Here is a 13,139-nt window from a genome sequence, read left to right on the forward strand (position 1 = left end):
TCACTCCTCCTCAAAGCCTTTCTGTTACAGCCAGGAAAGTTGGAAAGAAAGAAAGAAAAAGAGAAACAGCTGTTAGTTCTTCAGATTAGTATTGCTTTAGCAACATGTATGCCTTATGTGTACCAATGTGTACCAATGGTACAGATGTGTAGCAATGCTGAAAAGCAGAGCAACATGTTAAATGCAGCCAACAGAGGGCAGCATGTGTCAGGGTCAGCTGCTGAACACCTGCTACAGAGTTCATGCTTCAAACCTTGGCGCCGGCATCGCGGCTCTTGGCTCGCATCTTGTTGACCTGCGACTCAGCGATGTCCGCTCTCTCTTCGGCCTCGTCCAGCTCGTGCTGCATCTTGCGGAACTTGCCAAGATGAACATTAGCCTGTTCCTCCTGTTTAGGAGACAGAAGAGTAATATATTGTTTCACATTGACAGGGGGAGATGCTAAACCAGGGGTCTCAAACTCAAATTACCTGGGGGCCGCTGGAGACAAAATGACCAAAAAAGACACAAAATTACAAAAAAGACAAAATGACTGAAAAAACACTAAATTACTTAAAAAAGACACAAAATTACCAAAAAAAAAGACACAAAATTACAAAAAAGACACAAAATGACTGAAAAAACACTAAATTACTTTAAAAAGACACAAAATTACCAAAAAAAGACACAAAATGACTGAAAAAATACTAAATTAAAAAAATACTAAATTACCTAAAAAAGACAAAATTACCAAAAAAGACACAAAATTACCAAAAAAGACATAAAATTACCAAAAACACACACAATTACAAAAAAGACACATTATTAAAAAAAAAACACTGAAACAGTGAAAACAGTGAAAAAACACTAAATTACTTTAAAAAGACACAAAATTACCAAAAAAAAAGACACAAAATTACCTAAAAAAGACAAAATCACCAAAAAAGACACAAAATCACCAAAAAAGACACAAAATTACCAAAAAAGACATAAAATTACCAAAAACACACACAATTACAAAAAAGACACATTATTAAAAAAAGACACAAAATTACCAAAAAATAATTAAAGGGACCTTCAACACACAACACGGTAAAGTGCCATTCATATAAAACTCACATTAAACTTTCATATCAAGGTGGGGGCCACAAAATATCGTCACAAGGGCCGCAATTGGCCCGCGGGCCGCGAGTTTGAGACCCATGTGCTAAATAAAGACCTCACTTCCACACTTACAGCTTCCTCAGAAGTTCTCTTGTAGGCTTTAACTTTCAGCTGCAGCTTATCGACCAGATCTTGGAGTCGGGCAATGTTCTTGCGGTCCTCATCAGTCTGTGAAAATAGGACACGTGGTTAAAGTTAATGAAGCCCTTTATGCAAATACATGAAGCTCGCTACATGCTACAAACCTGATAGGTAAGTTCCTTGATGCGGCGCTCATATTTACGGATTCCTTTCACAGCTTCGCTGCCTTTCTTCTGCTCACTTTCCACCTCGTTTTCCAGCTCCTTCACCTGCTCAGGGACAATGTATTTTAGGTTCCTCTCCTAATAATAACAGCATCTAATAACATCACTGCTGACCAACAATTACACGATTCGAAATAGAGAATGACACACTCACCCTGGCCTCAAGCTTCTGCATCTGCTTCCTGCCTCCCTTCATGGCGATCTGTTCAGCTTCATCCAGACGGTGCTGCAGGTCTTTGATGGTTTGCTCCATGTTCTTCTTCATACGCTCCAGGTGAGAGCTGGTGTCCTGCTCCTTCTTCAGCTCCTCTGCCATCATGGCAGCATCAGTGATGGCCTTCTTGGCCTTCTCCTCAGTGTTTCTGCACTCTTGCACCGCATCTTCTACTTCTGTCTGAAGCTGGGCTGTATCAGCTTCCAGCTTCTTCTTGTGATTGAGCAGGCTGGTGTTCTTGTGTCATATAATTAAAGCACTTTTGTTATACAGTGTACCATGGAGAAACAAATGTCAAGTGTCTAGACCGCAACGTCACATCAGCGTCATGCATCTGCATCTGTTCCGTCTTGTCTGCAAATTTAATCTAAGCATCAAGCAGCGATGGTGCAAGCAAACTTCCTTTGCAGTGTGTGGTAGTAAATGTACAGTTTGCCAATGAATAAGCACTGCAGCTCCACAAGAACCTAGAAGTTTCCCTGTCTTACTACCCAGCTGCTGGGACAAACTTAAGGGAGAGTCTATTGGATCCAGAGCAGACTGCTGCAATCCAGCTCTGTCCAGGAACAGCACATTCTGATTTGGGCAAGTTGCAAAATGTAGATAAACATAGTTATTGAGTGCCGAAACTTGAGAAGAGTTTAAGTGTAAATAAATAGTTCAGGTCTTGCTTACGCCTGTGAGATGCAGCTGGGATGCAAACCTGCACTGAGCCTGTGCAGACAACTGCATAGAAGAAAATAAGAACCTACCGTATTTCCTCAAATAGTAGCCGGGGCTTCTATTAATAAAAAATCAGTTTGGGACCCGGCTAATAATAGCAGCAGGCTATTATTTGAAGGAGGCTTTTTATTAAAAAAAGAAAATCAGAGCAGCTCAGACCGGCACTTTTTAGAGTGTTTTACACAGCGCATTGTAGCCAGTTACCCGGATGTCGGCCATATTGGAAGTTCTGGGATGTAAACAAACAATGAACAGCACGCTGAATGTTCATTTTAAGCAGGATTTAAAATGTCTAAACTACTAAAAAGCCCAGAAGAACGTGGGTAAACGGCTCGACTTTACAGAGAATGACTAGGACAGCAGGAGAAACAACCATATTTACCTACAGTACTAACTCGTGAGGCCAAACTTCAAAATACAGGTGTTGTGTTGAAATCTGTCACCTGTCAAATGATGTTTCCTGAACAGTGTTCTCCGTAGCATCACCTCCGCGGTTGGAGTTAGGATTTAAGTTTAAGGTCAGGCCTTGTAGACAGAACTGTTTGGGGTTAAGGTAAACTTGGGCTCATGTTAACAACTTAAAGGAGGAGTGGTTGGGGTCAGGGGTCAGGTTGGTGCAGGTTAAGGTAAGGGGGACACATATCGACGGGGGAACAGACTGACATAACAACGGTAAGACACCCGGCTTATAAAAGAGGCCGGCTTTTATTTACTAAAAATTGTTTTTACACCTGGTTACTAAATGAGGCCGGTCATTAATAGGGGCCCGGCTTTAAATTGAGGAAATACGGTATCTGCTGCAAGCGACATGCAAGTAAAAAACACGTCATATACATTTGCGGTCTAGACACATGCTAAGTCTAGCATCTACCATACCTGTGAGTGCAGTAGCTGAACCCTTTCACTAACATCCAGCAGCTCTTGCTCAGCAAGTTTGCGACATCTCTCAGTTTGTTCCAGAGCAGTTCTCAGTTCCTCCAGTTCAGCCTGAAGCAGGTTGTTGCGTCTCTCAACGATGGCAATGTTCTCTTTGAGGTCCTCATTGGAGCGTAGAGAGTCATCAAGCTGTAGCTGAGCATCCTGGGAAATATCCAAAGCCTCTGGTTACAAAGATACCATAGTTTTGATATGACCAAAAATGAAGGGTATGTCCCATTTTTTTTACCTTTAGATGTGCATGGACAGATTTAAGTTGTTTCTGAGCCTCAGCTGCCTGTCTGTTGGCCTGGCTTAGCTGGATCTCCATCTCATTGAGGTCTCCCTCCATCTTCTTCTTAATACGCATGGCCTCATTCCTGCTGCGAGTCTCGGCCTCGAGAGAACTCTGCAGGGTGTCAATCATCCTCTGCAGGTTCCTCTTGTTCTGCTCCATCTCCTCATCCTTTTCAGCTACTTTACGCTCCATTTCTCCCCTAATCTGGTTGAACTCCAGCTGGGCTCTTAGAATCTTGCCCTCCTCATGCTCAAGAGAAGCCTGAGATAGACATCAGGAGTTTGTTATAACATATTCATTTCCACCCAGTTTCCAAATCAAAGCTTCATTTTGAAACTATGCATATACAAGTGTGAGAAACTGAGGGTTTAGGCTTACTTCTGCTTCCTCAAGAGCGGTCTGAATCTCACTCTTTTCCTGCTCCAGCTGCTTACGGACTTTCTCCAACTCATGGATGGTTTTTCCTCCCTCACCAAGTTGCTCCGTGAGGTCAGAAATCTCCTCTGTGAATGAAAGTAGTAGTGTTTAAAGTGGTACCTGGAAATATGTATGTATTTCCTGTTTAGCAATATTAAGTGATATATTACCCTGAAGATTCTTGTTTTCTCTCTTCATGGTCTCCAGGTGGTCGAGACATTCTTCATAGGAGTTTTTCAGTTTGAAAAGCTCAGTGCTCAGAGACCTGGCCTCCTTCTGAGAGCTCTCTAACTCACACTGACACTCCTCATATTTCTGTTTCCACTCAGACAGGACCTAGATATAAGGCACCACAGGAATTAGTTCTTAAACCTGTATGTTTGTTACTTCCTCGTTGGCTGCATACACAATTTAATCATCAGCAAAGTGGTGTACTTCCGGGTTCGCCTATAAAAACATGTCACTTCGTTTGCGCTCTATTGAGGTAGATATTATACAATTTCAAGTTTAAAACACCACATCAAGCTCTCTACAGTTTGGAAAATGTGCATTATATGATATATGACTCTATTTGCACTACTGCTACACTTTGAAACCAAGTGTTTTTGATGATTAGAAAATACTGATATACTTTGTCAAAGTTTCTTTGCTTCTTGTCCAGAGCAGCAGCAGCAGCATTAGACCTCTCCACATCCACCATGAGATCTTCAATCTCATTCTGCAGCCTGTGTTTGGTCTTCTCCAGAGATGAACATTTAGCATTCACTGCTTCTACAGCTTCCTCTGCGTCCTGCAGACGCTGAGCCAGCTTCTTTCTGAAAAGCAAAACAAGTCTTATCCGCTGGTACTGGAGTTTGAGAGTGTTGAGGAAATTAGGGCAGTAGAATGAAGGTGCCTAGCTGTATTCACACTAGAGATGTTTTAACCCATTTAAGCCGTGAAAGCATTACCGCATTTCTACCATTAAAACCGGGGGCGATGTTACGTTATTCTACCATTAAAGATACGTTGTTTTGTAGTATTTGGAGTTTTTGGAGTTTTTTCCACCTATTTCCGGTCTCTTGGCTAATGAAATGCATCAGAATACATGTCGGAGTGTCGCAATGCATCATGGGACTTTTCCAGAACTTTGAAATCATGGCGGAAGACGACTATAGCGGAGGGAGCTCAGATATAACAGCTACAAGCTCTGAAATACTTTTTGAATTTCATTTCTATCTGCTACAGAGGCTGAAAAATCTATTATTTAGTAGGAAGCGTTGAATTTCCAGAAAAACCTCAGGTTTAGGGGCTTATTTTAAAATCGCCCAGAGGTTTTACAGGCATTTTTTACAGGCGTTTTAGGCCTAAATGGGTTAATTCAAATATATTAAACAGTGTAAAGCTGCCTGAGCCTTCTAAAGCTTCCAAATGAACATGTTTGGTTTTTTTTTTTGGAATGCCATTACGGCCTTCTCTATCTTACATAATATTTAAGGTGAATATTCTTTTCTCTACTGGACTTACTTAGCCTCCTCCAGTTCCTCGGTTCTCTGTATGGCATCAGTTTCATACTTAGTTCTCCACTGAGCCACCTCAGAGTTGGCCTTGGACATGCCACGCTGTAATTCAGCCTTGGCCTCCTGCTCCTCCTCATACTGCTCCCTGAGCAGGTCACAGTCATGACGGGCAGACTGCACCGCATGGGCTAAAGCATTCTTGGCCTGGATGAATATTGGTATTGTGAGTACTTCTCCTGGACATGCAACTATTTTTCAAATATAGAGATAAGTTCATACATTTTGCCATTTTCATACCTTTACTTCCTCTTCTAGTTGTCTTTTTAGATCTTCAAGTTGTTGATTGTAGGAATTCTTCCCTCTGGTCAGCTGAGAAATGAGACATTCTTTCTCTTCCAGTTGTCTTGAAAGCTCACCTGGAGAGGTGAACGTTAGGTCTTAGAACTGAAACTGTCCCGATTTAAACAAGTGTATTACGTCAAGGGAAAGAGGAACACTGACCGTTCTCAGCTTGAAGCTTGGCTTTCTGGGTGGTGGAGTCATTAAGGGATCTCTGATTTTCCTCACACCTGTGCCTGTATTCATTCATCTGATCCTCCAAAGTTCTGCTGGTCTTCTCCAAGATAGTCTTCAAAAGAAACATGTCAAAGTTCACAGGCATTGTTCCCTTAAATGGTAAATGGGGTGCACTTATATAGCGCTTATATCCAAAGTGGTACACACTAAGCTCATTCACCCATTCACACACACATTCATACTGGTGGCCGAGGCTACCACGGCACACTGGTGCCACCATTGGGAAATCATTCACACACCAACGAACGCAGTTCAGTATCTTGCTCAAGGATACTTCGACAGTAGCTGCCATGGTTGGGGATCGAACAACCAATCTTCCGGTTACTGGAGGAACACTCTACGAACTGAGCCACAGCCACCCTCCTCTTTCATCATTAGATCAATAGACATTAATTCACCACTTTGCACTTCCAAATAAATATAGCTTGTCTCATCCACCTGGCCTTATAAAAACAACATGTTTAAATGGGAGGTGTTCATGTTTACTGAGGTGCAGTTATCGTTAACTGACGGTTAGTTCCACCATTGTAGAGATTTCCCTTAAGCATCGTCATGCACACATACCTTAGCTTTAACTATATGTTCCATACTGGAGACCACATCATCCAGCTCCAGTCTGAGCTCACTCTTCTCCTTCTCCAGTTTCTGCTTGACTCTCTGCAGATTGTCGATCTGCTCTCCCAGATCGGCCACACTGTCAGCTTGTTTCTTCCTGAGTGTGGCAGCAGTGGCTTCATGCTGCAGAGTGGCCTCTTCAAGGTCTCTGCGCATCTTCTGGAACTCAGCCTCCCTCTTCTTGTTCATCTCAATCTGGGCAGAAGTTGCTCCACCAGCCTCCTCCAACCTCTCACTGATCTCCTCCAGCTCTCTGGCCAAGTCTGCTCTCTGCTTCTCCACCTTGGCTCGGGCAGCTCGCTCTGCCTCCAGCTCTTCCTCCAGCTCCTCTACACGAGCCTAGTGTCAGAACAACATGTGTTAGTATATCAATACTTAAAAATGTTAGCAATCATTTCAGACCCACTAATACACATTTGTACCTGCAGCTCTTTCAGCTTCTTCTGGAGTTGACTGATCAAAGCTTGTTCATCTTCAAGTTTGCCGTTCAGTTGACTGATCTCAAAGTCTTTCCTGCAAAAGGTGGCAGTTTAAGACAATTAAAACTATCTAAACAACAACAACTATTTATTGAAAATACTGAATGAACAATGTCTGGATTCATTGGTACTTTTTCAGGCGCTCCTCCAGCTGTTGCTTGTCATTTTCCAAATCCATTACAGTCTCCTGCGTTAACTTTAGGTCTCCCTCCAGCTTTCTCTTGGCTCTCTCAAGGTCCATTCGAATCTTCTTCTCTTGCTCAAGAGATCCCTCAAGCTTGATGCAAATGTATTTGAACACAACACTTGTAAATTGTTTAATTTTTGATATTTACAACATAGGTAGTTGAGTTTTGACATCAGAATTCTTACATCATCCACTTGTTGCTCCAGCTTAGCCTTGGCCTTGGTCAGAGTGTTGACTTTGTCTTCTTCACTCTGTAGGTCATCAAGTGTTTGCTGATGAGCTTCCTGTAAGGCTTTCTTTTCTTTGGTCAGCTTTGCAATGATTTCGTCCTGACCAGCCATCTCTTCGATCAGGTTCTTCACCTACGAAACAAGAGAAGACGAGTTACTGGATGCCTGATTTACTCACTAATGCAAAAGCAAGTTGTAAAGTTAGTTGTCATACCTTGTTCTCAGTGGCGTGCTTCTCTTTCTCCACTTTAGCCAGAGTCAACTCTAAGTCATCAATGTCTTTTTTCAGCTCAGAGCACTCATCCTCCAGCTTCCTCTTCTTAGCTGTCAGTTCAGCATTCATCTCCTCCTCATCCTCCAGTCTTTCTGTTAGCTCTTTGGCTTTTGCCTCCAGCTGAATCTTGTTTTTGATCAGCCCCTCACATCTTTCTTCAGCGTCACACAGATTATCTTGTTCCTGACAAACATTTCATCTCATTAGCACATACCCTAATTGCATGTTGAATGCAAAATTTCAGTGTAGTCACATTCTCACCGATTGGACTTGAAGCTGCAGGTCGTTCTTCTCTTGAAGAAGAGAAACCATTTTCTCTTCTAGCTCCTTCCTACGAGCTTCAGATTTTGCGTAAGCCTCCTTCAGTTTCAGGAATTCTTCCTTCATGTTGGCCATCTCCTTTTCTGCCTCAGCAGATCTCAACAGAGGTTTGATCTTGAAGAACAGCTTCATCCAGGGCCAATTCTTGACCCCCATGAATGAACGGACATTCCATTGGATCACTAATAATGCTTCTCTGAAATATTTGAATTAAAAGGAAAGGGTTTAGTGAGCTGTGCAAATCACAAACCAATAATCTTTGAATCTCTATCAACAAAATCAGTTGAATAGAAGTGATACCTGCGTTCCACCATCCTCTGATACTCAATACGAGACAAAAGACCGCGGGATCTGGCTTGAATAGCAGTGATGATTTTGGAGAGACGCTCATCTCTCATCTCCTCAAGCAGACCCAGCAAGCCAGCCTTGAAGAACACCTAACAACACCAATGGTCATTTAGTTTTCTTGCATTCTTCTTCATCTTCTAGAGCAGTGGTTCCCAACCTTTTTCTTGAGGGACCCACATTTTTACCATTGTAAACTTTAGCGACCCCCCCATTGTATATTGCCTCTATGAAGCCGAACTCAATGTAACTTTCATGGTAACCTCCCTTTTTCTTTTTGAGATATTCAGCAATTTCGTCTCCCTGATGCTTCGCCATTTTTCCATTAGCTCTGTGTTTCTGTTGTGAGATGAGGTTACCGCTAGGTGAGTTTACCGCTAGGTGAGGTTACCGCTAGGTGAGGTTACCTGTGTCTACTGTAGGAGGGATGTTACACATGTCCTTATTCTTGCGATATAGCCTTTATTTTTAAACTTTTCTATAGTGATTTTTCTTTTCAAATAAATGAATAAACGTTTAATGTAGCCCTTATTTAGTTGTTTTTGTCCCACTAATTAATTAAATGCTGACTCATCTTTATTTAATACATTAGATTTATTACATTCCTTAAAATCAAGAGGGCTTCGCGACCCCCCATGGATCTTTGGTGCCCCCCTGGGGGGGTCGGGCCCCCCCCGTTGGGAATCACTGTTCTAGAGCAATACTTCACTTTTCTCAATATCAGATAATACCTTGGTATGTCCAAACTTGTACTGGTTGTGATCAATATCAAGAGACCCAAGAAGTTTCTCAGCTCCTTTCCTGCTGTCAATGAACTGACCCTCAGGGATGGCAGCAGGATTCAGGATGCGATATCTGGAAATGAAAAAAACAATAATGTCTCAAAGAATAATATTGAACTTTTGTTTGCAATTATAACATATCGGGCTAAAATTAGATTAAACCTCTGTTTGAAATCTCCATAGAGGATCCTGTTGGGGAAGCCCTTTCTGCAGATCCTGATGCCTTCCAGCACACCGTTACAGCGCAGCTGGTGCATCACCAGAGGGTTCTCCATGGCCCCAGGAGTCTTGGTCTCATTGGGGATGATGCAGCGTACAAAGTGAGGGTGAGTAGACCTCAAGTTGGTCATCAGCTTGTTCAGGTTCTCCTATTATTATTATTAGGGAGCATACATTTCTAAAAAACTGTCTTTTGAGGTAATCAGCATCATATGAAATACCATGTCCTAGGATAAAAACAACAATACCCTATGAAGAGCAGACACAGTCTGAAATGATGATCCTTTCTTCTTCTTTTCTTTTTTGCCTTCATGTCCTTCAGTAACTGTTGAGAAAAATAACCTTAAAGTGTAACCTCATATATATAAAACAAGCAAAATTGTAATTTCCAAACAAATTGTTCACACCAGAATACCTGAATCAGCTCCAGCATAGTTTGCAAAGAGAGTAGCCAAGAGCTTGAGATTAGACTTCTGGTAGAGTCCAACAACAGTCTCATTCAGAGGATCCTTGTTCTTCACCAGCCAGTTGTTGATATTATAATCAACAGTCCCAGCATAGTGAACCAGGGCAAAATGGGCCTCTGGTCGTCCTTTGACAATTCTGGGCTTCTGGAAGTTGGCCGATTTCCCGAGGTGGTTGTCATAGAGCTTAGCTTTGAAGGTGGTATCAGAGGCTTTGGGGAACATGCACTCCTCTTCAAGGATGGACATGATACCCATGGGCTGAGGATACAAAAATATCAGTATTTTGAAAAAACAGTCACATCAGACTTTATGTATGAACATAATAAACATAATATGTATAGTCCAGTCTCTCACCTTTTCAATCAGGTCAATGCAGGCCTGCAAGTCCATTCCAAAGTCTATGAAAGTCCATTCAATGCCCTCTTTCTTGTACTCTTCCTGCTCCAGCACAAACATGTGGTGGTTGAAAAACTGTTGCAGTTTTTCATTGGTGAAGTTGATGCACAGCTGCTCAAAGGTGTTGAACTGCAAAGACAAAACAAATTTAGGGTTTCCCATCCATTTTATGTTGGAAGAGGGCACGTTTATTGTGTGCCATAAGATAACTCACATCAAAGATCTCAAATCCAGCAATGTCCAGTACACCAATGAAGTACTGGCGAGGCTGCTTGGTCTCCAGTGAGTGGTTGATTCTGATCACCATCCACAGGAACATCCTTTCATAAACAGCCTTGGATAGAGCTCCAACAGCATAGTTTACCTTGGGGAAAAAGCAATACATTTAATACCATGCACGGAAATTAATAAAACATTTTTGCTTTTTTATCATGCAACCTTTCAGCCTCTGTAGATATAGCAGTATATAAAACATAATGTGTCCCTGTATGGGGTAAAGAACCTCTGAACAACAAAGATTTAAATTACTTTTTTTGTGTCTTACCTGAGCAACATTTTGTCCCTTGGTGACCATCTCATTTCCTACTTTGACTCTTGGGTGACAGAGACCTTTGACTAGGTCAGCAGAGTTCAGGCCCATCAGATACGCGATTTTGTCAGAAACTAAAGAAGGCAAGTGAATGCTGTAAAAACTGCTTACATAGGCCAGTGTCTATCTTGTTTGATTTCAACCTAAAATAAAAAGAGCTACTATCACCTTCAGTGCCATCGATCTCTGCCTGCTCCTCTCGCTGCTTCTGCTTGAACTTCATGTTGCCATGATGCATGATGGCACCAGTCAGCTTGTAAGCAGAGTTCTTTTCCTCTTGAGTAAAGCCCAACACATCATAGGCACTCTGTGGAGGAGCACATGATAACTTCTCAATTGTTTTTGGAGGTTATGTAGTTTAAAGTTTAGGACTTATACAATTTCTTAATTGCTACATAGACTATTTATTAGCTTATTAGACTAACCATTCACACATACCGACTGAAAACACATACCGACTGAAAACACAAACATACCACAGTGAAGCTCTTCTGCAGACAAACTGCACAATAAGAAATAATCAATTCATATGTCAGAATTCAACTGTCAGGTGGGGACATAAAATGCACACCGTTATTCATCAAAATTGGTTTCCAGTCAAATACATGCACTGCACATTCCTGATAGATAACTTTGTAACCTGACCAGGGGCCGGATTCACAAAGCATTCTTAAGAAGAAAATACTTCTTAAGTGCCATTTTTTTCTTAACTCTGCTCTTAAGACAATATTTAAGAAGATTTGGTATTCATGAAGAAATTCTTATCTTTTCTTTAGTTTTTTTCTTAACTTTGTTCTTAAGTTTTTTCCTAAGATAGAACTTGAGAAGAAATGAGATTCTTGAAAACAAAGTTCTTAGATTTCGTCTTAGATTTCTTCTTAAATTTCTTTGCAACTTTAAGAGAAGCCCTCAGCAGTCAGAAAACAGCTACAGTGGAAAGATAAATCTTGATATGGATTTACTTGAACAAATTTGTATGATATTTATTTGATTTCTTTAATATTTAGTTTAGCCCTAGATAATGTGCTAACAAGTTTTGTTCATCGAAGCTTCCTTAATAATATTTTTTTTCTAACAATGACTTCTTCTACCAACACCTCCAACTCCTGTTTGGAAAAGTTCCTGCTACGCTTACTGGCGCTATCGTCCTTTTTTTCACAGATATAAACGTCAAGTGGCTGATCATAAGTTAAAAAACTAAGAACTTCCTAAGTGAGAAAACTAAGAACTTCCTAAGACATACGACAATTCTTAAGAAAAAAATGGTGAATAGCATTTAAGAACTTTCTTAGGAACATCTTGCTTTTTTTCTTAAGAATTTTCTTAAGTTATATCTTAAACATTTTTGTGAATCCGTACCCAGGACTCTATCTTGTTACTGTAGTGACAGAAGATTAAAATAGCTGCCGCCTTGATAACTTTCATCAGCTGTAAAAATCTGGTCTTCAAAATCTGTTCCTCAAACTGAACTTTCTGGATCTTAACCAACAAAGCCCCCTGCATTTTTTTTTAACACAGGTTGTTATTTGGTATGACTCTCCAGCAAGTCATTTTGTTAATATAATTAGAGTTTAATGTAAACTTTAAAATGATGAATGTATCAGAGACTGACATCTGTTGCCATCAGTTCCTCTGCATCATCAATGGAGGCCACTTGGGTTTCCCCCTGAGAGATGAAGGCGTAGTCGTAGGGATTATTAGTGATCAGCAACATCTCTGGAGGACACAGAAAGGGTAAAACGAGGTCAGACAGATGGACGTGCAACTGCAATAAAAGCCACATCGATTAAAGTTCTCCATCGCTACGACGGATTTCATTTGGAGTTCACAGAGGCCACTTATGAGATCAAAGCCGTGTTTCCTTTAGGGGGAAGAGTGGCCGCTGGGAAAGTCTCAGGCCACGCCCTCTCAAATGTCGCTCACTCTGTGTGTCTCCATTACAAAAAGGCCCCCAGAGGGATTTAGAGACTCTGGAGGTGACGTATGTTTTTTTCCGATCGTAGTGTAATCGCTTAGCGACATTTTTGTGATCACATACGCGACAGATTAAACACGGGAGACTCAACTGTTGCAAATCAAAAGCAGCATGGCTAATTATGCACAGCGTCTCCACTGATCATAAACATTGTGATTATGAATTAACCG

At 41.3% G+C, this 13,139-nt stretch overlaps 1 protein-coding gene and 1 long non-coding RNA gene across 3 annotated transcripts in view; one reads left to right on the plus strand and one right to left on the minus strand.

Moving 5' to 3' along the window:
* LOC131980889 (myosin-7-like) overlaps positions 1–13,139 on the minus strand; it is a 22,226-nt gene continuing 9,087 nt past the window's right edge. Inside the window, exons 9-37 of one of the 2 annotated variants that reach the window (XM_059345201.1) lie at positions 12,607–12,710; positions 11,163–11,301; positions 10,950–11,068; positions 10,620–10,769; positions 10,364–10,534; positions 9,958–10,267; positions 9,791–9,867; positions 9,486–9,691; positions 9,273–9,396; positions 8,497–8,633; positions 8,137–8,392; positions 7,816–8,058; positions 7,557–7,733; positions 7,316–7,461; positions 7,128–7,218; positions 6,655–7,044; positions 6,016–6,142; positions 5,812–5,930; positions 5,522–5,718; positions 4,647–4,830; positions 4,186–4,351; positions 3,977–4,101; positions 3,551–3,859; positions 3,262–3,465; positions 1,603–1,899; positions 1,389–1,493; positions 1,216–1,311; positions 254–388; positions 1–21 (exon numbers count right to left, since the gene is read on the minus strand). In XM_059345201.1, the coding sequence (XP_059201184.1) occupies positions 1–21; positions 254–388; positions 1,216–1,311; positions 1,389–1,493; positions 1,603–1,899; positions 3,262–3,465; positions 3,551–3,859; positions 3,977–4,101; positions 4,186–4,351; positions 4,647–4,830; positions 5,522–5,718; positions 5,812–5,930; positions 6,016–6,142; positions 6,655–7,044; positions 7,128–7,218; positions 7,316–7,461; positions 7,557–7,733; positions 7,816–8,058; positions 8,137–8,392; positions 8,497–8,633; positions 9,273–9,396; positions 9,486–9,691; positions 9,791–9,867; positions 9,958–10,267; positions 10,364–10,534; positions 10,620–10,769; positions 10,950–11,068; positions 11,163–11,301; positions 12,607–12,710 (4,925 nt within the window). Of the gene's footprint in view, positions 22–164; positions 389–1,215; positions 1,312–1,388; positions 1,494–1,602; positions 1,900–3,261; positions 3,466–3,550; positions 3,860–3,976; positions 4,102–4,185; positions 4,352–4,646; positions 4,831–5,521; positions 5,719–5,811; positions 5,931–6,015; positions 6,143–6,654; positions 7,045–7,127; positions 7,219–7,315; positions 7,462–7,556; positions 7,734–7,815; positions 8,059–8,136; positions 8,393–8,496; positions 8,634–9,272; positions 9,397–9,485; positions 9,692–9,790; positions 9,868–9,957; positions 10,268–10,363; positions 10,535–10,619; positions 10,770–10,949; positions 11,069–11,162; positions 11,302–12,606; positions 12,711–13,139 lie in introns of those variants that run through there. The other variant, XM_059345202.1, reaches the window with a different exon arrangement.
* The window catches only part of LOC131980891 (uncharacterized), a 24,909-nt gene continuing 21,064 nt past the window's right edge, over positions 9,295–13,139 (plus strand). Inside the window, exon 1 of the long non-coding RNA XR_009395254.1 lies at positions 9,295–9,649. This is a non-coding gene — a long non-coding RNA (uncharacterized LOC131980891). The remainder of the gene's footprint in view (positions 9,650–13,139) is intronic.

This window comes from Centropristis striata, chromosome 11, assembly GCF_030273125.1.
Source record: "Centropristis striata isolate RG_2023a ecotype Rhode Island chromosome 11, C.striata_1.0, whole genome shotgun sequence".
Taxonomy (NCBI): domain Eukaryota; kingdom Metazoa; phylum Chordata; class Actinopteri; order Perciformes; family Serranidae; genus Centropristis; species Centropristis striata.